At 42.3% G+C, this 27,197-nt stretch overlaps 2 protein-coding genes across 6 annotated transcripts in view; one reads left to right on the top strand and one right to left on the bottom strand.

Moving 5' to 3' along the window:
• The window catches only part of MSH6 (mutS homolog 6), a 30,585-nt gene extending 29,898 nt beyond the window's left edge, over positions 1-687 (top strand). For both annotated transcript variants that reach the window (XM_048842933.2, XM_048842934.2), the window contains one exon: positions 519-687. In XM_048842933.2, the coding sequence (XP_048698890.1) occupies positions 519-597 (79 nt within the window). In that variant the 3' untranslated portion in view covers positions 598-687. The remainder of the gene's footprint in view (positions 1-518) is intronic.
• FBXO11 (F-box protein 11) overlaps positions 654-27,197 on the bottom strand; it is a 203,683-nt gene continuing 177,139 nt past the window's right edge. For 3 of the 4 annotated variants that reach the window (XM_048842941.2, XM_048842942.2, XM_048842944.2), the window contains exons 12-23: positions 9,987-10,204; positions 9,582-9,667; positions 9,401-9,495; positions 8,218-8,340; positions 8,049-8,134; positions 7,526-7,602; positions 7,292-7,435; positions 5,808-5,918; positions 4,589-4,696; positions 2,482-2,590; positions 2,092-2,190; positions 654-1,994 (exon numbers count right to left, since the gene is read on the bottom strand). In XM_048842941.2, coding sequence (XP_048698898.1) covers positions 1,865-1,994; positions 2,092-2,190; positions 2,482-2,590; positions 4,589-4,696; positions 5,808-5,918; positions 7,292-7,435; positions 7,526-7,602; positions 8,049-8,134; positions 8,218-8,340; positions 9,401-9,495; positions 9,582-9,667; positions 9,987-10,204 — 1,386 coding nt within the window. In that variant the 3' untranslated portion in view covers positions 654-1,864. Of the gene's footprint in view, positions 2,013-2,091; positions 2,191-2,481; positions 2,591-4,588; positions 4,697-5,807; positions 5,919-7,291; positions 7,436-7,525; positions 7,603-8,048; positions 8,135-8,217; positions 8,341-9,400; positions 9,496-9,581; positions 9,668-9,986; positions 10,205-27,197 lie in introns of all 4 variants that reach the window. The other variant, XM_048842945.2, reaches the window with a different exon arrangement.

Below are 27,197 nucleotides of genomic sequence, written 5' to 3'. Positions count from 1 at the left end.
GCTACATAAAGAGGGGCTAAGTGGCTATGCTAGAGCACAACAGAATGGGGGTGGGGAGAAGAGAAGGTTTCCTCTTGGCTCCTAGGGGAAGCTAGACATTTTCTCAGTACAGTGGTGCTAAGGGTTCACCTATGTTGTAACTTTTAGAAGTTACCCTTGGCAATTGTTAGGTGCTACATGACTTCAGAGAAACAATAATACATTTAAAATCGTAAGACTATCCTTTAAAAATTAGTATTTTTAGAGTTTTTTCATATTTCCTTTGACATTAAAAAAACACTCCTTCAAAAATAGACTAATGAAGTTAAGTGGTAAAACTGAAGGCAAAGGAGGGTTAGCCCCTTATTTTGATTAATTGCCTGCCAGAAAAACTCATGATCAGTCCTTCAAAAGGTGGAGACTGATTTACCCAGAGAACATATTACTTAGTGAAGAACTTACTAGACCTCTTTTACTAAACATAAATGTTACTTAGCAATGTGGTCTAATTTCTCTCTCTCCCCTCCCACCCCCTTTAGGCACCTTTGCCTGGTGGCAGAGAATGCAGCAGGAGATAAAGCTGTTCCTAAACTGATGACTGTGATCAATAATCTGTAAGATACAGTAACAAGTGTTACTGGTGGTTTTCTCACAAAGATGGTATGCAGACAACATTATGATCTAATAAACTTTATTTTTTAAAAATGACCATTTTTCCATTTTCTTTCCTAGGAAATTAAACCCTTTTAATTCTTATCTACCCTCTACATAATGGTTATTGAATACTCCACAATATATTAAGTCTAGATGTTATGGTACATGCATACACTTTCAGGCTGTTGATTACCCACTGTCACCAATACACATAAATGGAAAAAAGCTATGAAACTGTATAGAGCTGTATATATACTTGTCTCAGCTTCATTATAGCAGGAAATTGCTGTGATTTCCAGCTGTTGATACAGATAATGTCCAGACTGTTCAAAAAAAAACTATGAACAGAGTAAAATACAAGACTGTTTTGAGGAGACTTTCTAATGTGTACTTTAAAACATAGTAAAACTTTCATTCACAAAACTTAGTTACATGGGTACTTTGTTTTATAGTGCATTGTATATGCTAGGAAGTCTCATTAAAACACATTTTTTGTTAGGGTGATTTGAGTACAGACTATTGCTGGGGCAGGGAAGGAGATTATTTTAACTTTTTCAAAGGATACCAGAAAAATTGCTGGATATAATTTAAGGTTAGTGTTTTCTCTTTCATAGAAAGAACGTACATACTGGGACATGAGTACAGTTACAGCAAGTCTAGGTGTGCTAACAAAACAGGACACATTCAAGTACAATAAGATTTTTTTTTTTGCTTGAAATTAAAAACAAACTACATGAGAGTAAAGCATTTAAAATCATATTTTTCAATCTGAATAAATGTTAAAAAAAATCAAAAGAAATGCAGAAGTGCTAGCTCACATTTTACCATGTTACAAAAGCAATTGGTACCCATGTCCATAACAGCAGCAACAAAGAATGCTGCTTGTCTACAGAATAGTACTACTGCAAATTGGACTGCGTTTCAATGCTACTTGTAAAAACACCAGCTTTTCAGAAGTTGGTATCTGTACAAAATTGCAGCTTATTTTCTTCACTTCTGTCCCTTCAAGAGTCTTTGTTTACACAGTAATGCTAAAACGCCCAGTTCTGTTATCCTGAGTCAACATATTGCCACTTTCTTTTTGGTAGGTTGAGCTCCATAGTGTCAACACCTTACACATCCATTTTTTAATACAGTCTCTTTCTGCAGAAATGGGCAAGTATAATTTCCTCCAAAAAAAAGTTTAACAGTTATGATATTAGAATGGCAGGACTTCTTTTCTGAAAGGAATTCAGTTGTGCTGCAATGTATTAGATTCTATAGGTGGAGCAGAGTCATATAGTGTATCTGTATCATGTGTAGGCTCTCCAGCTAGTGTACAGGGATTAGAGAGTGTTCCAGCACCACAGTCACAGAAAAACCTAGAAGAAAAAAATTATCTTCAGTAGGAGAATTAAACTTGCTTTAAGTTTGAATAGTAAAGCTGCTCAGCCAAAGTATTCATTCTTGTTAACATACCTATCATGTCTAATAAATTCTACATCATGTCCTTGATGGCACTTCTTAATGCAGTTCACACATATGGCATTACGATCTGTGGTGTTACAAGTGTGACATCTAAAGTAAAATGTAGCACATTAGGCATGATTTGAAAATGGACAGGTGGTTACAGGCACATCTGTAATTGGCAATGTGTTAAGCACAGAAAAATGCCAATTTCCTTCTAGAAGTAATGTTAACCAAAAACCAATCAAACTTGCAGACTCTAGACAATAGATCTAAGCTGGTTCATCATTTACACTAGACAGCTTTCTATTTAATCACTTATATGCTAGAGGGATGCTGGGTGAGGGAGATTACTATTTTTTCTTACCTTTCATGACCTATAACTGTTTATAAATTTGTTACCTGTAGAAGTCATGCATTGGGTAGCTGGTGTAACTTGATATTTTATATAGACACTGGCCTCTACTGACAGCCTTTTCTATGGCATCTTGATTGTTCATTATTTTGTTATCTGTAATAAAAGGATAAACTATCAGATAATTAGAACATTCCTTTTAGGTCTGATCCCAAAACCCCCACACAGTAAACTGCATGGAATATTCCTAGGGGAATTCTGCGCCAAAAAGTTTAAAATTCTGCATACAGTATTTTCAAATTCTGCATATTTTATTTGTCAAAATAACACAGTATAATCACAACAGATTCAATTACGTTTATTTTAAAAATACTGTCAGCAAGTATGTCTGTAACAGTACAGACAAAAGATTCAAGAAATGTTTTTTGACAAATAGATTCCTTACCAGGCATATTAATACAGAACTCTGAGTAATAATTCATTTAAACTACAGTACAGAACAGTATTTCCCACACTCCTCAGAAGCAGTGCAAAGGTTTGGGGGAATCACTGGTAACTGAGGAGATGAGGGAGAGGGAAGTAATTGCTGGGAAGGAGCCTGGGGTTTTTTGGGGGCAGGGAGGGAGTGTTAGGGAGCTTCCCCCATGCAGACCCTGGCTGACCCCTAGCCTCTCCAATTCAGACAGGCACATCTGCCCCTGTCTCCAGGTGTCCCTGCACCCCCATGTTTTCTTCTGGCCCTCCTGTCTACATGTGTCCCACCCCCATCCCTATATGTGTGTCTGCCCCCAACTCAGTCACCCCCCAGTCCCCATGTGGCCCTGCACCTCCACTCCCATTCAGTCCCTACCCCAATCCTCCCCCACTAGCCCTTGTGAGCCCCTGTCTGACCCCCAAGCAGCCCCATGCTGTCTGTCTCTCCATCTCCTGACCTGGCCTGACAGGCGCTGTGAAGAAGGCAGGCTCTTTTTCTGTCCTAGCTAGCCAGGTGCTACTGCTCTGGTCTAGCACCATAGCGCTCTCCGATGGGCAAAAGGTGGAATTGCAGTAATTTTCTGGCAGAAGCTTTTTACTGCGCAAAAAATTAAAAGTATGTGTAGCTCATTAATTATGTGCATGTGCAGTGGTGCAGAATTCCCCTGGGAGTAATGGAACTACAGTAACAGGTTGAGTTCTCCATGTCAGAATTTTAGGCTATAGTTCCAGAGTTTAGGTATTCCTGATATGTAAACAACTAAGCCATCCCTTCTAGATTCCAGGTCAGGGTTGCTGACAGATTAGTAGGCCAGCTGATAAGGCTGCTTCTGCATTCCTCAGAGAATGCACAGCAGAACTCCTTATTGAAAGAGAAAAACAACCAAGCAGCTCTGGTCTAACTTCTTTCAGTAGACAGCCTTTATTGACCAAGGTTTCACACCTATATTCTAGGAAGCAGGACAGTATTATTTCCCCTAATTTTTCAAATAAGGTAACAAGTTGCAAAAGGTTACTTCCAGCAGAGCTGGGAATAGAACACCGGTCTCATCCACTCAGTCTATCTATACGTACTGTTCTTAGCAGTAAGCCATACATTCCTCTTAGAACCAAGCACAGACCCCAGGAACCTTAGTACCCAAGTCTGCGTCTCACAACTAGCTTTATAATTCACTTGCAAAATGCTGCCTCGCTAGTGTGTGGTTCATAGCTACTTACTTTAACAGACTTGTAAAGTAAGTTTCTGAACCATACTGGATACTTGTTTTCACTCACATAGCAAGGAGTTCTGATTAGAGGAATTCAGTATGGTCTTTCAAATTCCCAACCAGAAAGAATTAACCAATATCAAAACAGTCTAAAGAAGGATTAACTGATGAAGTGGTCAGTGGAAAAGGCTACATTCTGCCAGGGAAAATTAGATACAAACAATAGTTTTCATTTTATTCCCTTGGACTCTGCAGTGCTTTAAAGGTGTTCCAGCTATTGGCTTAACTCTGAACAAAGCTCAACTTATTTCTTTTAGATGAAGTTCTTAGGTTCAGGGCAATTTAAAGTGTAATGCTGCCAAAAATGAGACATTGGGATATGACAAATTCTACAATATTGAAGTCTCCAGTATGCCATTCATCTTTAAGAAATGCCATATGTAAACAAATATGCAATGTAAAATCCACACACCTTTCATTGTTACATTGACACCAGATGCTAGAAATAAGCCTCCAAAACGGTTGTTGAAAATCTGATTGCCTTCTAATGTTGCAGTTGCATGATTTGTTATTTCAATACCTGTATTTGGGGGAGGTGAGGCAGAGAATCAAACCCTTAGTGTGCATTTTATATCTCTTTCAGCAGCCAGATTTACAGTTAAAGCACTTAATATTTCCTATGATCGGTCAGACAGTCATTGGCAAAATGACTAATATCTAGAAATTGTGCTGTGACTGACCGAGCTAAAGTCCAAACATTCCCACTGCATCTCTTCATAGAAGTGAAGCCAATTTCATGTTTTCCAATTAGCAACTAATAATCAAACCACTAGTTTCTTGGATAACAGGGCAGTACAATTGACCAAGATTTTCAAAAGTGATGCCATTTTTTTAGGTGCCCATCTTGACGTGATTTTCAGGAACTGTACGCTATCTGAAAAGATATGCTTTTTTAAAGGTGTCAAGGTGGGCACCCAAAAAGTCTGTTGATTAAGCCCAAGATTTTCAGAAATCAAACTCCTTCAGGTCACTTGGCCAGAACTCATTTTGGCAGCTCCCCAGCACTACACAGAAGCAAGACCTTTTAAAGGTCTTCACAGAAGCTTGCTTTTTCTGAAAGACAAATGGAGAAAACTCAAGCATGCAATTTCAATTGATTAGGATTAAAGAACTATTATAGCACAATGTCTAACAAACAGCAGTGTACGAAAGTCACCATTATTACAATAAGACTTAGTATTCCTATTCAACTGATTCCATAAAAAACACAGATTTCAATACTTTTGAAGCCTTCCACGCAAAGTGATTCCAGAATCTCAGAAGTATGTTGCTAAAATTTCCATTGCTCTAAAACAGGATTAGTGATAGAAAATTCAAGTAAACTCTCACCAAGTCAGTAACATATACATCCTGATTGACTTTCAAAAGAAAATTGTGAACAGTTACTAGGAAATCTGCTATGTGATGAGATAGAAACTGCATCATTTCCTGATAATTTCAGAGAATGCTGCAAAACTGGCATTTTGGCAATTCTAAAATCCCAAATGATTTCTAGAACATAACTGTAGAATATCTGACTGTTCAAATGAATAATAATCCTAGCTGTAGAAAAGGGACCCTTGCCTGTCATAATACTGAACTAAAATCTGTAAGCTCTAACCCTTCAAATATATGATTTAAAGAATACAAACCTGCAGCAAATCCATCAAATATTCGATTTTTCCTTAACACAGGGTGACTGTTGGTGCTGATGAGAACACCAGCTTGAGCATTCCTAAAAATATCATTCTCTTCAAGGAGTCCTACAACAGAACCAACAACAAACACCAGATTTAAGGCTAAGCATCTTTGTGTTTCTCTTTATAAGCAATTTGTTTGATATTTTACTCATAGTACCAATGATTTCAATGCCAGTGATGGGTATTCCCAGGACGTAAGGATTAACAGGATGTTGGTGATAATACGTCATCTTTTGAAAGTTATTCTCAATTTATATGTTTCTAAGGTTATTTAATATAACTAGGATTTTCAGTACAGATGGGGAAAACATGGGGACTTATGACCCATTACAGTAAGCTCATAAGTAATACACCTAGACTAGTGGTTCTCAGCCAGGTGTACACGTACCCATGGGGGTACACAGAGGTCTTCCGGGAGTACATCAACACATCTAGATTTTTGTGTAGCTTTACAACAAGCTACATAAAAAGCAGTAGCCAAGTCAGTACAAACTAAAATTTCATAAAATGACTTCTTTATACGGCTCTATATACTAATACACTGAAGTGTAAGTACAATATTTATATTCCAATTGATTTATTTTATAATTATATGGTAAAAATGAGAAAGCAAGCAATTTTTCAGTAATAGTGTGCTATGACACTTGTATTTTTTATGTCTATTTTGTAAGCAAGTAATTTTTTAAATTAGGTGAAACTTGGGGGTACGCAAGACAAAGACTCCTGAAAGGGGTACAGTAGTCTGGAAAGGTTGAGAGCCACTGACCTAGAGGCTACTCTGTATTTAAGAAAACCAAATCTGTCAGACTTTGTGCTCTGCTCTTTCTTCTACAGCAGCATTTGGTAGTCTCAAAGAAGAGCATAATTTTTTGACTGGTACTTTTCTGCTGCAGTGCAGCTCAACTCAAAACTTCATAACCTAAAACTAAAGTTAATAATCCACAATGAAGGACTAACTACCTAATTTCTTAATAAGATATTTTCCTTTTAATAGGTAGTAGGGGAAGTTTGGCTCTTTCCAGATCTTTGGTATTGACAAAAACTATACATTTATAAACAAAACCAACCCCCTCACAAATCCAAGATCTGAAATCTTCAATTTGATGGTTACATCAGACCTTTTGTCCTTGAATTAAATGGCAAAAAAGTGACAAATGTAGATCGCAGGTAATAAGGAAGAAGTCTAGCCTTATAGAAGTAGTCTGGAATAGGCTTCCTGGATGAGGTGAATTTCTTCTTTGCCTATTACAGTTTAGTATTACAGATTTAACTGATGACACTAAAAAGCATTAGTATGTTTTAAATAAATATTTTACTACTTCATAAAGAAAAATAATCAAATTTCTAAAGAGCAATTTAAAAGAACAATATCTTAATCTGAAATTAGATTATAAATCCAATATGTTTAACATATTCTAACGAGGAAAGAATGCTACCTCTGCCCCCATTAAATATACAGATGCCCCCATCTCTTCCATCATGGATTTTATTTCTTCTTAGCGTAGGATTACTGTCTGTCTTAATCCATACTCCAGCCATTGCATTATCAAAAATTTCATTGTCTTCTATAAATCCAAGCCCTATAAAAAAAAATATTCAACATAACTGTCTTTCTAATAACCATGTTGCAAAGCATCTTAAGGTCTGAAAAAATGAAAGAATGGACCTACCAGAATTATAAACAAGAATACCACCATTCTGACCTCCCCAGATTTTGTTGCGCCTAATTTTGGGGTTGCTTCCAGTTCTATAGATAATCACAAGCAAATAAGTCATTAAAAAAGGTTTCCTAAAACGGAACATTTAAAATACATCTGAAGATGGGGAAAAAAATAGTACATTAATCACATCAGCATTCTGTAGGTTTACACATCAGACCCCATGCAAAAATATAGAAGACATTGCTTGCAAGCCTTTAGAAATCCTTGATTGTTTCCAAGTAAGCTAATAGACTTAAGACTTCACACCATTATCAACAGAGAGAGAAACTGGGAATAAAAGTCAGCATCCAGGTTCTCCTGACAAGAATTCCTCCCCTTGAGTTGAAATTGAGGACACTAGATTTAATAGGACGCTCCTCTCCCCTCCTCCCGGGGTAAATTTTAGGAACCGAAAGATAAGGAGGAGTAAAGAGAGAAATGAGGATAATATAATAAAATCCCTTTTTAGATGTAAAATGAAAACACATATTACCTTATTTGAACCCCTGAGTACATGTGATTATAGATGTCATTGTCCTCCAACACTCCATGTCCATTGTCATAAAAATAAACACCAACCTGACATTAAAAATAAAATAATTAAATTAGAAGTAAGGAAGAAGTGTGAAAACAGTATTTCTATCATGCAAAAAAACCCCCACCTGTTTCCCACTATGTATTCTATTTCTTCTCAGTACTGGAGTACTTCCGGTTGTCACCCAGACTCCAGCCAAAGTATTACTGTAAACTTCATTTTCTTCAATCACACCTTGTCCTTTTTCATGCTAAATACAAGCAAGATAAGTCAAAGATTAAATAAAGTAGCCTCTTGCAAATATTGGCTTTATAGCCTTTTTCTTTTTGTGGGGAAAAAATCTCTTTGTCCAGGTGTGATGTCCTTTCCTATGTTAGACGTCTCCCAGAGTTCTCAAGTTACTACCATTTAAAAAATCATTTTGTACTATTCATGAGACTTTATATTTCTGAACATTTTAAGTGTAAAAACAGGTTAAGAATTTCTCTTTTTACATCTGATTTACTACTTGAGATTTCAAGGGTTTGTACTGAAGTTTAGAAATCTCTGCTGGGTTTTGCTAGTGGAGCTCTGCACTCAACTGTGTGCTAGGAAACCAGGTTCTAATCTTACATCCAGCATTGTCTATTAAAAATAAAATAAGTTATGTTTCTTACTTAAGGCATATAACAATCTTTACTGGTGCATTTGTGTTTAAACTTAAAGCTACATTAGACTTGCAGGGTCAGATACTAAGGCAAATATTTATACAATTCTAGTCTGAGAGCTTCAGTTCATTTTATATAACCCTTGGTTTCACATGCGAGAGACTTACGACTCTAGTCTCGACTTCTAACTTCTCTGTGTACTTTTAGTGACACATACCAGCTTGTGGGTGGGAAGATATGAATTTAGTCAGTCTAGCGGTAAATGTGAAATGCTCCAGGTTTCTAGATTTAAGTGTACATGATGTAAAATTATTACCAAAAATGGATGTAAGATAAAACCTTATTATTTTTTTTTAAATCTGATGATATTTTGCTAGCTAGCCCTTTTAAAATTACACTGTAGGGCAATGTCTTGAATTTAAAAGAAATATTCTAGTTATATTTGCCAAAATTAAAACAAGATTAATTGTAATTAGGTCAATCTATCTGTAGAACATAAGAAACTACTTCATTCAAAGTATAACAAAACAGAAAACGAAACTTTAAATGTTTACTTTAAAGTTTAAGTCTGTATACAAGGCATTACATTTCCATAACACGCACAGAAAACACTACCTAGCAGAATTTACACGCCTAGACTCGCTATATGTAGTTAGTACTCACCACATAAATTCCACCGTGTTGGCCATCATGAATCTTGTTGTGTCGAACAATGGGACAACTATTTGTTCGAATCTGAATTCCTGCTAATGCATTACCTGTTGAAAGGGGTGATACTTTAAGAAAATTTGGCACACAAAATATAAAAAGTCCAAGATGCAATAAGGTAAATGTATACATTTACCATAAATGTCATTTCCTTCAATAAGGCCTCTCCCATCACCAAAGATGTAAACTCCACCTTGATTCCCATTAAAAATTGCATTGCCCCTAAGGAACAAAACCACATGTTACAAAACTATGAAAGTAAGTTACACTGTACCATATAATCTAAACATATATAAAATGTACAAATGTATGTAAAATTTACCATGTTTTGAAATCTACAATAGTGTCAGGATTGCAGAATTTTAAGAAACTATATACTTCTAAAAATGTACTGTATGCATGCAAATTAAAGATATAATTCCATTGCACCCTGACACATCCATTTCATTTTGATATATGTAGGAATGTTAATGTTATTCCCTAAAACATTCCTACAAACGAGCACCAACTAAACACCCAACCACCAAAGAAACAAACCAACCTTATTGTTGGGTCACTGTTTGAGGTAATCCAAACACCTGCAAAATTGTTTGCATAGATTTTATTCTCTATGAATTGTCCTCTTCCTTTTTCATGAACATAGATTCCTCCAGTCTGACCGTGATGGATTTCACACCGAACTACAGTAGGGTTGGCATAAGCTTTGACCTCAAAGCCTGCTATCCTGTTTCTATGTATGTTGCAGCTTTCAAAATAACCCTACACAAAACAACACAACGTTTTCTATAAGAAAATCTTTTTAAAATATGAGAAAAGACTGTAGTTATAAAATGGGAATCTAAAAAGGAAAAAAAAAGATAGCCATGTCTACAAAAAGTACCATTATTGCTATAGATTTAGGTAATTACATAGCCATCATCACTGTAGCATAAGCATCTTCCAAGTAACAATGAAACAAATACAGAAAACCTTATTAATTAAGTGACAAAAGATTTCTTTGCGTTGCTATCTATTAACATTAACAGGAATTTGTGTGTCTATTTTCAGTAGTCTAGTGCTACTAGTCTTACACTAATATTGTTGAGAGTCAAGTTTAAAAAACACGTTACCAAAATTGCTATTTTAAGAAATTGCTCTATTGAGTCTGTATTTTTAGTTTATCAAATTGAACAACATAAAAAATAACTTAAGAATTTACTTGTGTTTCCCAAATACATTGCAATCAAAACCAAAATAAGAACTAGTTTAGGTGTTGATTCTGAAAAGTGATTAATTTTACTGGACTCCACTGTGACTGCTCATCAAAGTTACTGCTTAAAAAGTCTTTTCAAAATTGTACCTGAAAGTCCTAATCCAGCAAAGCATCAAAGGGAGTTAATCAAAGAGAACTGGGTGCTTAACAAACAAACAAATAAATAAATAAATAAAATTCACAATCTAAAAGAGCAATTATTCCACATGGAAAACTGGGGGAGGGAGAGAGGAGAAGAGGTACGGTGTCAAGCAGCATTCCGTTTCCAAAATAAAAGTCTGTTTATATGTCTTCTTTTCAGGCCTTTTTTTGGTCCTTACTTATTACTAGTGATCTGTGAAGAAACAGGATCTGCTCCTACTGCTTATTCCCTAAAGTCGTATTTTTGTTTGTGGTATCAATAATTTCCAGAGCAAGTAATTGTGATGTTAAACTGGCACATTATTACTTCATGTGAGAAAAATGCAACAAACATCTTTTTAAGAAAAGGATTTTTTTTCATGCAAACATCCCTAGTAATAATAATAAAAAAATTAACACATCATAAGTGTTTTTCAAATGATTCTCCATGAGATGCCTTCAGATCTTGAAATGAAATTTGAGTACGAATGAGAAACAATTTAAGAATAGGCTACTCAAGTTAGTAGAGAAAAATCCTCAGAATCTAGCTTCATGGATAGCTGTAATTATAAAAACAATCCAACCAACCCACCAAAATGGCATAAGCAAAGGGAAAGAATATTTGTATTATTTGCCCTACTGTCATCCTCCAATTACTAGTATTTTCTTACTGCATTTTAATGGAGAAAAGAGTATCTGAATTACTCATTTACTTCATTTCCTTTTTAGATTGGCTTTCAGAATCCCCCCAGTTTGAAAACTGCCTTGATCAGTGTTTTCAATATAAACTGAAAAAACCCCACACTTCTTTAATCTTCTTTCACAATTTTGGGTAATCAAGGTAATGTGTGAAGACCTAAATGACACCCTTCCCAAGAAAATGGACAACATTTCCAAGAGTGACTAATGACTTGGGATGTCCAACTTCAGACACCCTAAAAAGGACTGGCTTTCAACAGCAAGTACTGACTGAAACACAGTCCCTTTACAGGGTGTGCTGTTTTGGGGCTCAACGAGGCCCATAAGGCAGGGGTTCTCAACCTTTTTCTTTCTGAGGCCCCCCTCAACATGCTACAAAAACTCCAGGGCCCAGCAGAGGGCGGGGGGACTCTGGGCTCCGGGCTGGGGGCGGTGGGGGGGAGCCCTCAGGCATAGGCGCAGTTTGACTTCTATTTTTGGAGGGCATGGACACAGCAGGGTCCAGGAAGGCAGCACCACCTCCAACCCCTGACTCACCTCAGCCTGTCTGGATTGTGCGTGGTGGGGGTTCAGCTCAAAAAGTTTGAAAACTGCTCAGGGTACAGGGAGGGGGTATCTAGGGGCTGTGTGCGGGCAGCTCAGGGTGCAAGGAGAAGGTAGCTAGGGGCTGTGAGGGTGTAACTCAGGGTGCAGGAAGGAGGTAACTAGGGGCTTTGTGCAGGCAGTAGGGTAGCTCAGGATGCAGGGAGGGGACAGCTAGGGGCTGTGTGCCAGGAGGGCTCTCCTGTCATCACTGCTCCCCAAGGGCACTGCCAGCCACAGTGGGCAGCTCTTACCCCTGCGTGGGCAGCTCTTTCCCCTGCGTGGGCAGCTCTTACCCCTGCGTGAGCTGAGGAGCAGCCACAATCCCAGGCACCAGCTGAAGATGGGGGAATGCCATAGCTGCCTGCTCAATGACACAAGCCAGAGCAGCAGCTGCCCACACTGACTTCAGTTTCCCACCTCCGACCTGGCCAGGGGATGTGGCCTCGGAGAGGGGAGGGGGAGTGAATCTGCCCCTGGGCCTGCCCCACTCTGGCACTGCAACTAATTCTTGGGGTTTCAGCCCTGTGACGAGGGGCGCTGGGGCTTGGGCTCAGTGTTTCAGCTGCAGGGTCCTGCGGACCCCTGGTTGAGAACTGCTGCAGTAAGGGGTTCAATCAATGTATGTCTGGCAACCCTGGGTGTCTTATGGCTTTGCAGCTTTCGTTCAGAGTACTGACCCCAAAAGCCTGCCAGCAGCCCACAAGCTTCAACCTGGCTTTGCCCAACTTGGATACTCCTTGCCATCTGACCTTAGTACTCTTCCAGACCTAAATTCATACCAAAATTGTCCTCCTGCAAGGTCCAGTCCCTATCACCCTCACAGAAAAAGTATTAGGTTCACATATGTTCTCAACACTGCTTTCAATGTTCCTTGAACTTCTCCACCAAGCCATTTGTCTCTGGCTGAGCTGAGGCAGCCTTTAGTTGTTTCACGCCACATAATTTCCGTAATTTACTGAATAGGTGGGACATGAAATCTGACTGATTATCTGATAAAATCTCTTCACTATGCTGCAAACAGTGAAAAGGGCTTTTGCCACAGTATCAGCCTCTACGTTAGTTAGTGTAACTGCTTTAGGGTATCTAGTGGCAAAATCCACTACTACCAAGGTATGTTTTTTTCCTGTTTGAGTAAGACACAGCATAGAGCCCACAATGTCCATTTCTACCCTATACAACGCCTCTGTATCACAGGCAAGGGGAACAGGGGACTTTTTGTGGTCCTACAGGTCTCCCCTTCTGACATAAATCAAAAGGTCTGCAATAGTTGCCCACATCATTCTGTATCCCTGGCCAGTAAAATTTTTTCTTTAACCTCTCATTGGTTCTATATGCCTACAAGAGACGAGCAAAAGGACAATTATGTGCTAGCAACATTAACACCCCACAGTGCTGGGCAGGGACAACTACAGTAACTCCTCACTTAACATTGTAGTTATGTTCCTGAAAAATGTGACTTTAAGCGAAACGATGTTAAGCGAATTCAATTTCTCCATAAGAATTAATGTAATTAATTAGGGTTTAGGTTCCAGGGAAATTTTTTTGCCAGACAAAAGACTATACATACACACACAGATACACACACATAGTATAAGTTTTAAACAAACAATTTAATACTGTACACAGTGATGATAATTGTGAAGCTTGGTTGAGGTGGTGGAGTCAGAGGGTAGGATATTTCCCAGGGAATGCCTTACTGCTAAATGAACTAGCAATTGGCTGAGCCCTCAAGGGTTAACTCGTTGTTAATGTAGCCTCACACTCTACAAGGCAGCACGAATGGAGGGAGGGGAGACAGCATGGCAGACAGAGACAGAGACACACACCCTGTGTGTAAGTGAGAGAGATGCCCATTTCCCATTTTAAGTAGGCTGACACCACTGTTAAGTACACTACCTTGTTAAGTGAGACCGCAGCTGCCAGGAAGCTCCCTCCGTCCCGACCCCTGTCGTGTGTGTCCCCTGCTCTATGGAGATAGGGTAAGTGGGGTGCAGGAGCCGGGGAGGGGGGGACGACGACACCCTGACATTAGCCCCCTTCTCCTTCCTCCCTCCCCCTCCCAGCAAGCAGGAGGCTCTGGAGAGCAGCTCCAAGGCAGAGGACAGAAGCAGCACATGGCAGTGGGGGGAGGAAGAGCTGAACTGCTGGCAACTGATAGCCTGCTGGGCGGCTGCTGCACAGGGAACTTAGGGGAGCGGGGAGCTGATGGGGGGCTGACGGTCAACCCTGGTTCCAAGCCACCACCAGCTAGCTGCAACGGGATGCTCTTCCTGCAAGCAGTGGACAAAGCAGGTGCCAAACGACGTTATAAGGGAGCACTGCAAAACTTTAAACGAGTATGTTCCCTAATTGATCAGCAACGTAACAACAAAACAATGTTAACCAGGAGTTACTGTAGTTGCTTGTGTCAAGGTACCTTCCCCACTCTGAACTTTAGGGTACAGATGTGGGGACCTGCATGAAAGACCCCTAAGCTTATTCTTACCAGCTCAGGTTAAAAACTTCCCCAAGGTACAAACTTTCCCTTGTTCTTGAACCCACCACCAAGCGTGTTAAACAAAGAACAGGGAAAGAGCCCACTTGGAGACGTCTTCCCCCAAAATATGCCCCCAAGCCCTACACCCCCTTTCTTGGGGAAGGCTTGATAAGAATCCTCACCAATTTGTACAGGTGAACACAGACCCAAACCCTTGGATCTTAAGAACAATGAAAAATCAATCAGGTTCTTCGAAGAAAAATTTTAATTAAAGAAAAGGTAAAAGAATCACCTCTGTCAAATCAGGATGTTAAATACCTTACAGGGTAATCAGATTCAAAACATAGAGAATCCCTCTAGGCAAAACCTTCAGTTACAAAAAGACATGTTCTAGCTAGATTACTTACTAACTTAACAGGAGTTGTAAGGCTGCATTCCTGACCTGTTCCTGGCAAAAGCATCACACAAACAGACGAACCCTTTGTTCCCCCCCCTCCAGATTTGAAAGTATCTTGTCCCCTCATTGGTCATTTTGGGTCAGGTGCCAGCGAGGTTATCTTAGCTTCTTAACTCTTTACAGGTGAAAGGGTTTTGCCTCTGGCCAGGAGGGATTTTACAGTACTGTATACAGAAAGGTGGTTACCCTTCCCTTTATTATTACGACATGCCCTCCAAACAGATAGGGTGAAACACTGGCTGTGATTTCTTCCTGGAGCTCTAGGAGAAAACAGAGTTAAGAAGACACATGCACCTCTAAATATACTACTAACTGTATAAAGACTAATAATATTTTCCACATCTCAAGGACAATTTTAACCAGTTGATTCTGGGAAACTTTCACGGGAGAGTGCATCAGCCACTTTGTTAGAAGCTCCTGAGATGTGTTGTATGTCGAAATCAAAATCTTGGAGAGCTAAACTCCACTGAATAAGTTTTTTGTTATTTCCCTTGGCGGTATGAAGCCACTGTAGCGCAGCATGGTTGGTTTGCAGGTGGAAACGCCGTCCCCAAACTTATGGACGTAGCTTTTCCAGAGTGTAGACAATAGCGTAACATTCCTTTTCACTGACTGACCAGTGGCTTTCCCTCTCAGACAGCTTCTTGCTGAGAAACACGACAGGATGGAACTCTTGATTCGGTCCTTCCTGCATTAAGACTGCTCCCACACCATGCTTGGACACATCTGTGGTTACTAGGAACTGTTTGTCAAAGTCTGGGGCCTTAGCACAGGGTCAGACAGGAGTGTCACTTTAAGCTGGTTAAAGGCCTTCTGACACTCTTCAGTCCTCTGAACTGCATTTGGCTGTTTCTTTTTGGTTAGGTCTGTCAGGGGGGCGGCGATCTGGCTGTAGTGTGGTACAAATCGCCTGTAATATCCAGCCAAGCCTGAGAAGGATTGGACCTGTTTCTTTGATTTTGGGACAGGCCACTTTTGGATAGCATCCACTTTGGCCTGTAGTTCCTTGACCCACCTGGTGTCCAAGGTAAGTCACTCTGTTTAGGCCTATTTGACACTTCTTAGCCTTAACAGTTAGTCTTGCCTCCCTTACGCGCTCAAAGACTTTTTGTAGATGTTCCAGGTGTTCTGCCTAGGAATCCGAAAATATTGCCACATCGTCAAGGTAGGCCACCATCTACAGCTCCCAGGCGCTCTTCGACCGTGAATAACCCTTCCCACGACGCTTCCATTTTATGGGTCTGGAGAACCTTTAAGACCATGACCTGGTCCCCTACTTTGAAGGAACGCTCTCTGGCATGTTTATCATACCAGGCTTTTTGCTCTTTTTGAGCAACCTTTAGGTTTCCTTTAGCAAGGGCTAGAGGTTTGCAGTGTGTTTTGTAGGTTGGTTACAAAGTCCAGAATGTTAGTTCCTAGAGAAGATATAAACCCCTCCCATTGCTGTTTTACCAACTGTAATGGCCCCTTAACCTCGTGGCCATATACAAGTTCAAATGGTGAAAACCCTAACCTGGGATGGGGTACAGCTCTGTAGGCAAAGAGCAACTGCTGCAACACTAGGTCCCAATCATTGGAGTGCTCATTTATGAATTCATGTATCATGGCCCCCAAAGTTCCATTAAACTTCTCCACCAGGCCATTTGTTTGATGATGGTAAGGGGTGGCAACCAAATGGTTCACCCCATGAGCTTCCCAAAGGCTTTCCATAGTTCCTGCCGGGAAATTAGTTCCTGTATCTGTAAGGATGTCGGAGGGGCAAAGATGTCCGTTAGTGCTTGACACACACTTTTAGCCCTAGCATTGCTTAGAGTTACGGCTTCCGGCCATCGGGTGGCAAAATTCATGAAAGTCAGTATGTACAGCTTTCCTCTGGGTGTCTTTTTTGGAAAAGGGCCCAGAATATCCACAGCTACTTGCTGAAATGGAACCTCAATGATGGGGAGTGGCTGGAGAGGGGCTCTGACCTGGTCTTGGGGTTTTCCCACTCTTTGACATACTTCACAAGACCGGACATAGGTAGAAACATCCTTGCCCATTCCCTCCCAGTGGAACATCTTTCCCAAATGGTCTTTGGTTCTGTTCACCCCAGCATGGCCACTAGGATGATCGTGGGCTAAGCTTAATAGCTTTACCTGGAACTTAGATGGAACTACCAACTGTCTCTGAGGATGCCAGTCTTCCTGGTGTCCACCAGAAAGAGTTTCCTTGTACAAAAGTCCTCTTTCTACAACAAACCTGGATCGATTAGAAGAGCTGAGAGGCGGTGGGTTGCTCCATGCCGCCGTCCAAGCTCTCTGAAGGCTTTCATCTGCTTCCTGTTCGGTCTGGAACTGTTCCCTTGGAACCAGTTCCTCATTGGATTGTGGACCTGGGCTTGGTCCCTCTGGAAGCGGTGCAGGTGATGGGGCTGTTTCCGTTGACTGCGAACTGCTCTACGCTGGTACACTATGTTGGGATTCAGGCTCCGGCTGAGCCTCTTGTGTAGGATTATCTGCTGCTGCCAGTGCAGGTTCTGTGGGGCCCTCTGGTGTTGGGGCTGCAAGTACTGGATTCAGTGCTGGCAATGGTTCTGGTGCTGGTTGTTGGTTCCAGTTCTGAGACTGGCTCTGTCTGGGTCTCTGTGACTGGATCCACTACTGCTGTTGCAGATGTTGGCATGGGGTCTGGTTCCATCACCTCTGACCGGGTCCTGGTAGAAGTTTCCGGAATAGAGCTAGGTGTGACAGCTTGCTTAGCCTGGCTGTGGGTGACCATTCCCACCCTATTGGCTAGCTTCACATGATTGGCCAAGTCTTCCCCCAACAACATGGGGATGGGATAATCATCATCGACTGCAAAAGTCCATATTCCTGACCAGCCCTTGTACTGGACTGGCAACTTGGCTGTAGGCAAGTCAAAGGAGTTTGACTTGAAGTCTTGAATAGTCACTTGGACCTCTAGGTTGATTAAATTGGGGTCCACTAAGGAAGCATAGATAGCCGACACTTGTCCTCCGGTGTCCCTCCACAAGGTGACCTTCCCACCCACACTCACAGTTTCCCTCTGCTCTGAGGGTATCTGGGAGGTATCTGGGCCTGAGGACCTGTGGTGTGATTCCGGTGCAATGAACTATAATCTGTTGGGTTTCTTGGGCTGTTGGCCTTTACATGCCCTGGCTCGTTACATTTAAAACATCGTCCAGCTGACGGGTCATTGGGGCGAGGTGGGTTGCTGGAGAACGGTGTGGCAGAACGATAAGGTGTCCGGAGTGTACCTTGGGGTGTAGTTGGGGCCTTAGGCTGCTCCCGGTAGTAGGGTGTGGTCTGAGGGTGTCCCTTCTGGTATCTGCTCTAACTGCGACCAGGGTTGTTCCTCTCTCCTCCCTCCACCCGTTTTGTTCCGGCTTGCCCCGCCACTCTGGTGGTCTGGGACTGCTCGTATCGATCAGCATAAGAAGCAAGACTTTCTGCTGAGTCCATTTTCTTATCCCATAAACACTGTTTTATATCCTCCTTGGACATATTCAGGAATTGCTCCTGTATCTTCAAATCTCGCATTCCTCCAAAGTTAGTTACAGCCCGTCTGTTGAGCCATTTATCAAACAGATCTGTCATCTGGTTTACATAAGCCACATTACTTAGTCCAGGTCCTCTCTTAAGGGCTCTAAATTTTACTCTGTAAGTTTCAGGTGTAACTTAAAATTATTTTAAAACAAAATCCTTGAACTTATTATAGTCAGAAGCCTCATCAATGGGCATCTTATTGAATATGTCCAGAACCCTTCCAGTCAATTTTGCGACCAATGTGCTCATCTTGTGAGCTTCAGGAATTTGATGGAGTGTGCACAGTCTCGCAAAGGTGAGAAAATATTCAGCAATATCACTGGATTCATCATACTGTGGACATAGTTGCTCCCATTTGTGGATTGTTGGGGAAGGATTGTTAAGATTATTCGGTATATTCTGCTGAGCCTTTGCCTTTTTCATCTCCAGAGCATGCTTCCTCTCTTTTTCCTTCTTCTCCATTTCTTTAGCCTGTGCCTCCTCAGCATGCTTCCTCTCTTTTTCCTTTGCCTCCATTTCTCTCCTGTGGGCAGTCTCCCTTTCTTTTTCTTTGGCTGCCATTTCTTTTGCCTCCATTTCCATCTGTCTGAGTTCTACCTGTCTTTCATGTTCCTTTTGTTTTTCCTCAACCTCAAATCTGGCTAATTTCAGCTTCTGTTGAACAGTGCAGTCTGTCATCCTAAGCTCTCTGTTTTTAACTGACTTTACACCTGAGAGTTTGAAACAAAACAAAACAAAACAAAAAACTGGCTTGTAAACTTTTGCTGTGCTGTAACCGGATACCTTTTTCTCTGATAGCTGTTCTCAGCCTACAGAAAAATCCTTTTGTTATGCCTGCTGCTCTGTCCCCCAGGCAGACACACAGAATATACAGATGCAATCACCTTTTACAAAACCTTTTAAAATTCTGCTGTGCTTCTGGTTCAAAATAATCTCTGGTTCAAAATGATCCCACCGCTCTGCCACCATGTCAAGGTTCCTTCCCCACTCTGAACTCTAGGGTACAGATGTGGGGACCCGCATGAAAGACCCCTAAGCTTATTCTTACCAGCTTAGGTTAAAAACTTCCCCAAGGTACAAACTTTGCCTTGTCCTTGAACCGTATGCTGCCACCACCAAGCGTTTTAAACAAAGAACAGGGAAAGAGCCCACTTGGAGACGTCTTTCCCCAAAATATGCCCCCAAGCCCTACACCCCCTTTCTTGGGGAAGGCTTGATAAGAATCCTCACCAATTTGTACAGGTGAACACAGACCCAAACCCTTGGATCTTAAGAACAATGAAAAATCAATCAGGTTCTTAGAAGAAGAATTTTAATTAAAGAAAAGGTAAAAGAATCACCTCTGTCAAATCAAGATGTTAAATACCTTACAGGGTAATCAGATTCAAAACATAGAGAATCCCTCTAGGCAAAACCTTAAGTTACAAAAAGACACAAAAACAGGAATATATATTCCATCCAGCACAGCTTATTTTACCAGCCATTAAACAAAAGGAAATCTAACGCATGTTCTAGCTAGATTACTGACTAACTTAACAGGAGTTGTGAGGCTGCATTCCTGATCTGTTCCCGGCAAAAGCATCACACAGAGAGACAAACCCTTTGTTCCCCCCCTCCAGATTTCAAAGTATCTTGTCCCCTCATTGGTCATTTTGGGTCAGGTGCCAGCAAGGTTATCTTAGCTTCTGAACTCTTTACAGGTGAAAGGGTTCTACCTCTGGCCAGGAGGGATTTTATAGCACTGTATACAGAAAGGTGGTTACCCTTCCCTTTATTTTTATGACAACTTGTAAGGTTTCCCAGGGCTCCTATTTTTCCCCAGGAGAACTTCCTGTACAATCTCCCTTCCTCAAAAAAATCTTTCCCCATTTTTTCCCTTCACTGGTGTCTCCTTAAGGATGTAACCACAGATGCTGTCTAGCATGGGGTTTGCTTTGTGCTAGGGTGACCAGATAGCAACTGTGAAAAAATGGAACAGGGGGTGGGGGGTAATAGGCGCCTATATAAGTAAGTGTCCCAAAAAACGGGACTGTCCCTTTAAAAACGGGACATCTGGTCACCCTACTTTGTGCTCACTGCAAAACCCTGGCTGCAGACAACCAGAACAGCCTCTCCAGTTACAGGGGGCAACTTCTCCCTTTTCAGCTTTGTATGCTCGCTACTCTCCTCTGCTATGCAGGAGTGACCTGGACCTCTCACCATACCTGAAAGCACATTGCTTTCTCCTGCTGAGCTGGGGCTGTCACCCTCTCCCCCACACTGCCACTTCTTTGTCTGCACAATTCTCTTCTGAGATTACAGAACAACATTATTTTTTGCTGCATGTTACTATATTAACTACGTTAGACAGACAAAAAATCATTTCCTACAAAAATTGCTGTTGGAACACAGTCAAGCAGATCAACTTTCAAAAGTTTCCACCAGATCTTCCCACCTCACATGTGCTTTAGACAAAGGTACAGAGAATTTGTGTGGTCTCAGTTCTAGAAATTCTGAATTCTCCCCAGGGAGCATGTCTGATTGTCTAACTTTCCCTGACCGAAGAAATCTGTGCACCAGTCTCTCTTCTCCGAATGCATTCTTTGTCATTTACCTGAGTAGCTTTAACAAATTCCATGTCCAGCTCCAAAGGGTCAGACCTCACAAAATAATCAGGTGACCTGCAGGTACCTCTTGGACTCCTGTGTTAAGGACAAAATCGCAAAATGGGGAAGAGATGGCCAGCCCTCTGTGGAGATAGAGGTGGTTAGGGACTATTTAGAAAAGCTGGACGTGCACAAGTCCATGGGGCCGGACGAGTTGCATCCGAGAGTGCTGAAGGAATTGGCGGCTGTGATTGCAGAGCCATTGGCCATTATCTTTGAAAACTTGTGGCGAACGGGGGAAGTCCCGGATGACTGGAAAAAGGCTAATGTAGTGCCAATCTTTAAAAAAGGGAAGAAGGAGGATCCTGGGAACTACAGGCCAGTCAGCCTCACCTCAGTCCCTGGAAAAATCATGGAGCAGGTCCTCAAAAAATCAATCCTGAAGCACTTGCATGAGAGGAAAGTGATCAGGAACAGCCAGCATGGATTCACCAAGGGAAGGTCATGCCTGACTAATCTAATCGCCTTTTATGATGAGATTACTGGTTCTGTGGATGAAGGGAAAGCAGTGGATGTATTGTTTCTTGACTTTAGCAAAGCTTTTGACACAGTCTCCCACAGTATTCTTGTCAGCAAGTTAAGGAAGTATGGGCTGGATGAATGCACTATAAGGTGGGTAGAAAGCTGGCTAGATTGTCGGGCTCAACGGGTAGTGATCAATGGCTCCATGTCTAGTTGGCAGCCGGTATCAAGTGGAGTGCCCCAAGGGTCGGTCCTGGGGCCGGTTTTGTTCAATATCTTCATAAATGATCTGGAGGATGGTGTGGATTGCACTCTCAGCAAATTTGCGGATGATACTAAACTGGGAGCAGTGGTAGATACGCTGGAGGGGAGGGATAGAATACAGAAGGACCTAGACAAATTGGAGGATTGGGCCAAAAGAAATCTGATGAGGTTCAATAAGGATAAGTGCAGGGTCCTGCACTTAGGACGGAAGAACCCAATGCACAGCTACAGACTAGGGACCGAATGGCTAGGCAGCAGTTCTGCGGAAAAGGACCTAGGGGTGACAGTGGACGAGAAGCTGGGTATGAGTCAGCAGTGTGCCCTTGTTGCCAAGAAGGCCAATGGCATTTTGGGATGTATAAGTAGGGGCATAGCGAGCAGATCGAGGGACGTGATCGTCCCCCTCTATTCAACATTGGTGAGGCCTCATCTGGAGTACTGTGTTCAGTTTTGGGCCCCACATTACAAGAAGGATGTGGATAAATTGGAAAGAGTCCAGCGAAGGGCAACAAAAATGATTAGGAGTCTGGAACACATGAGTTATGAGGAGAGGCTGAGGGAGCTGGGATTGTTTAGCCTGCAGAAGAGAAGAATGAGGGGGGATTTGATAGCTGCTTTCAACTACGTGAAAGGGGGTTCCAAAGAGGATGGCTCTAGACTGTTCTCAATGGTAGCAGATAACAGAATGAGGAGTAATGGTCTCAAGTTGCAGTGGGGGAGGTTTAGATTGGATATTAGGAAAAACTTTTTCACTAAGAGGGTGGTGAAACACTGGAATGCGTTACCTAGGGAGGTGGTAGAATCTCCTTCCTTAGAGGTTTTTAAGGTCAGGCTTGACAAAGCCCTGGCTGGGATGATTTAACTGGGAATTGGTCCTGCTTCGAGCAGGGGGTTGGACTAGATGACCTTCTGGGGTCCCTTCCAACCCTGATATTCTATGACAGCTGCATTAACCTGGTTGGATGGTGCATGGGCGTGGCTTTTTTCAGTTTAGGGTAATTATTCCTCAAGTAGTCAGTGGAATTACACATAAAATATCTTCTTGGACCATTCTCCTCTACAGTGGCCTGCACGTGAGATCCTAATGGGGAGTTCCTGGGCTCCCAGCCACCCTCTCTCTTCCCAGAGACAAAATGCAGCACCCCCCCCAAAAGCCTGGGCTTCTGTTCCTTCCCTTTGCAGCTTGCACTCACTGGACATTCTGGCTTATATATATTTTTGAGATTTACCCCAAATAGCATGTCTGATTTCTTCAGAACATATGCTCAGGAACAGGTCCTGTGCAAAAAGAACAAACAATTATTCATATTTCTCTGCCCACCCCCTTCCTGAGGATGCATGTTTTTAATCAAATCAAACACTTTATACACATTCTCTAGGACTCATCTTGTCATTCATTTTGAGGCTTCTAAATTTTGTTCTATACACCTCAGGTATAGGAATAATCTGGAACCTTTGCAATACAGCCTTTTAAAATTCATCATATATAAAATTCATGTATATGTTTGTCTTTCTCCCAGAGGATAGAAGCAATTTCATCTGTACGAAGTGCAAGCTGGTCTCCATATTGGAAGAGAAGATTAAAGGACTAGAGAACCAAGTATCAACCCTGCGGTGCATCAGAGAAAATGAAGACTTTCTGGATAGAAGTCAGCATTTGGTACTGCAGGCACAGCATGCTGAAGAATCAGAGAGGGCAGTACAGAATGGGGAAGAAAACTCGCAGCATGTGACTGGAGAACCCATGTACTCCCAATGCAGATAGAGGTAAGAAACCATTTTCAGGTTCTCTACACAAGTACTATGATGGAAAATAGTTTGGAAGAGTCAGCTGAGGAAAGGGATCAGAAGGAGACCCCATCGATCAGAAGGCAGGGGATGCATTGTCCTAGGGGTGGGGGTTCTAGGACCACCACTCCCAAGAGGAAGAAATGGGGGATGGAGTCATCCCCTAAGGGGGATGGAGTAATCTATCTGCCATCCAGACTGGGAAACTCGAGAAGTGTGCTGTTTGCCTAGAGCTAGAATTCAGGATGTGACGGACAGTCTGCCGAGACTAATCAAGCCCTTAGATCGCTACCCCTTCCTACTTCTCCACGTGGACACCAATGATACTGCCAAGAATGAGGTTCACTGCAGACTATGTGGCTCTGGGAAGAAGGATAAAGGAGTCTGAGGCGCAAGTCGTGTTCCCATCCATCCTCCCTGTTGAAGGAAGAGGCCCAGGTAGGGACCATCAAATTGTGGAAGTAAATGCGTGGTTATGCAGGTGGTGTTGGAGAGAGGGCTTTGGATTCTTTGACCATGGGATGATGTTCCAGGAAGAAGGATTGCCAGGAAGAGATGGGATCCACCTAACGAAGAGAGGGAACAGCATCTTCATTACCCTCTGATCCCACTGAGAGTTACCAAAAGAAACTACAGCATTTGCTCAAGAAAGTCCCTGAAAAAGCACAAGATCAAATCCGCACAGACACACCCCTGGAACCCCGACCTGGGATATTCTATCTACTACCCAAGATCCATAAACCTGGAAATCCTGGGCGCCCCATCATCTCAGGCATTGGCACCCTGACAGCAGGATTGTCTGGCTATGTAGACTCCCTCCTCAGGCCCTACGCTACCAGCACTCCCAGCTACCTTCGAGACACCACTGACTTCCTGAGGAAACTACAATCCGTCGATGATCTTCCTGATAACACCATCCTGGCCACTATGGATGCAGAAGCTCTCTACACCAACATTCCACACAAAGATGGACTGCAAGCTGTCAAGAACACTATCCCCGATAATGTCACAGCTAACCTGGTGGCTGAACTTTGTGACTTTGTCCTTACCCATAACTATTTTACATTTGGGGACAATGTATACCTTCAAATCAGCGGCACTGCTATGGGTACCCGCATGGCCCCACAGTATGCCAACATTTTTATGGCTGACTTAGAACAACGCTTCCTCAGCTCTCGTCCCCTAACGCCCCTACTCTACTTGCGCTATATTGATGACATCTTCACCATCTGGACCCAGGGAAAAGAAGCCCTTGAGGAATTCCACCATGATTTCAACAATTTCCATCCCACCATCAACCTCAGCCTGGTCCAGTCCACACAAGAGATCCACTTCCTGGACACTACAGTGCTAATAAACAATGGTCACATAAACACCACCCTATACCGGAAACTACTGACCGCTATTCCTACCTACATGGCTCCAGCTTTCACCCTAACCACACCACACGATCCATTATCTACAGCCAAGCTCTACGATACAACCGCATTTGCTCCAACCCCTCAGACAGAGACAAACACTTACAAGATCTCTATCAAGCATTCTTACAACTACAATACCCACCTGCAAAAGTGAAGAAACAGATTGACAGAGCCAGAAGAGTTCCCAGAAGTCACCTACTACAGGACAGGCCTAACAAGAAAATAACAGAACGCCTCTAGCCGTCACCTTCAGCCCCCAACTAAAACCCCTCCAACGCATTATCAAGGATCTACAACCTATCCTGAAGGATGACCCAACACTCTCACAAATCTTGGGAGACAGGCCAGTCCTTGCCTACAGACAGCACCCCAACCTGAAGCGAATACTCACCAGCAACCACATAACACACCACAGAACCACTAACCCAGCAACCTATCCTTGCAATAAAGCCCGTTGCCACTTGTGCCCACATATCTATTCAGGGGACACCATCACAGGGCCTAATAACATCAGCCACACTATCAGAGGCTCGTTCACCTGCACATCCACCAATGTGATATATGCTATCATGTGCCAGCAATGCCCTTCTGACATGTACATTGGTCAAACTGGACAGTCTCTACATAAAAGAATAAATGGACACAAATCAGATGTCAAGAATTATAACATTCATAAACCAGTCGGAGAACACTTCAATCTCTCTGGTCACGCGATTACAGACATGAAAGTTGCGATATTACAATAGAAAAACTTCAAATCCAGACTCCAGCGAGAGACTGCTGAATTGGAATTCATTTGCAAATTGGATACAATTAACTTAGGCTTGAATAGAGACTGGGAGTGGCTAAGTCATTATGCAAGGTAACCTATTTCCCCTTGTTTTTTCCTAGCCCCCCCCTCAGATGTTCTTGTTAAACCCTGGATTTGTGCTGGAAATGGCCCACCTTGATTATCATACACATTGTAAGGAGAGTGATCACTTTACATAAGCTATTACCAGCAGGAGAGTGGGGTGGGGGGAGAGAAAACCTTTTGTCATGATAATCACCCATTTTTTCATAGTTTGTGTGTATAAAAACGTCTTCTGTATTTTCTACAGTATGCATCCAATGAAGTGAGCTGTAGCTCACGAAAGCTTATGCTCAAATAAATTTGTTAGTCTCTAAGGTGCCACAAGTACTCCTTTTCTTTTAGCATCTTCACAGGTAGGCTTGCTAACCTAATGAGGAAGGCTTAAATTAGGTTTCCCAGGAGATGGAGTCCTAAGCTCTGAGGTAAGTGGGATACTGGGAGGAAACACAAGGCAGAGGGTGCAAAAGGGGAGGCCTCCTGATTCATACTGAGAAATCAGGGCAATTGGCTAGTTATCTTAGGTGCCTGTACACGAATGCAAGAAGCCTGGGAAACAAGCAGGAAGAACTGGAAGTCCTGGCACAGTCAAGGAACTATGATGTGATTGGAATAACAAAGACTTGGTGGGGTAACTCACATGGAGCACTGTCATGGATGCGTATAAACTGTTCAGGAAGGACAGGCGGGGGAGAAAAGAGGGAGGAGTTGCACTGTATGTAAGAGAGCAGTATGATTGCTCAGAGCTCCAGTATGAAACTGGAGAAAAGCCTGTTGAGAGTCTGGGTTAAGTTTAGAGGTGAGAGCAACAAGGGTGGTGTCACGGGGGGCTTCTGTTATAGACCACCAGACCAGGCGGATGAAGTAGACGAGGCTTTCTTCAGACAACTACCGGAAGTTTCCAAATCACAGGCTCTGGTTCTCATGGGGGACTTCAATCACGCTGACATTTGCTGGGAGAGCAATACAGCACTGCACAGACAATCCAGGAAGTTTTTGGAGAGTGTTGGGGACAACTTCTTAGTGCAAGTGCTGGAGGAACCAACTAGGGGCCGTGCTCCTCTTGACTTGCTGCTCACAAACAGGGAAGAATTGGTAGGGGAAGTAGAAGTGGGTGGCAACCTGAGCAGCAGTGACCATGAGGTGGTTGAGTTCAGGATCTTGACAAAAGGAAGAAAGGAGAGCAGC

The sequence above is a fragment of the Caretta caretta genome, chromosome 3 (assembly GCF_965140235.1).
Source record: "Caretta caretta isolate rCarCar2 chromosome 3, rCarCar1.hap1, whole genome shotgun sequence".
Classification (NCBI taxonomy): domain Eukaryota; kingdom Metazoa; phylum Chordata; order Testudines; family Cheloniidae; genus Caretta; species Caretta caretta.
Note: the sequence above shows the minus strand (reverse complement) of the source record. Positions and strands in the feature narration are given on the sequence as shown.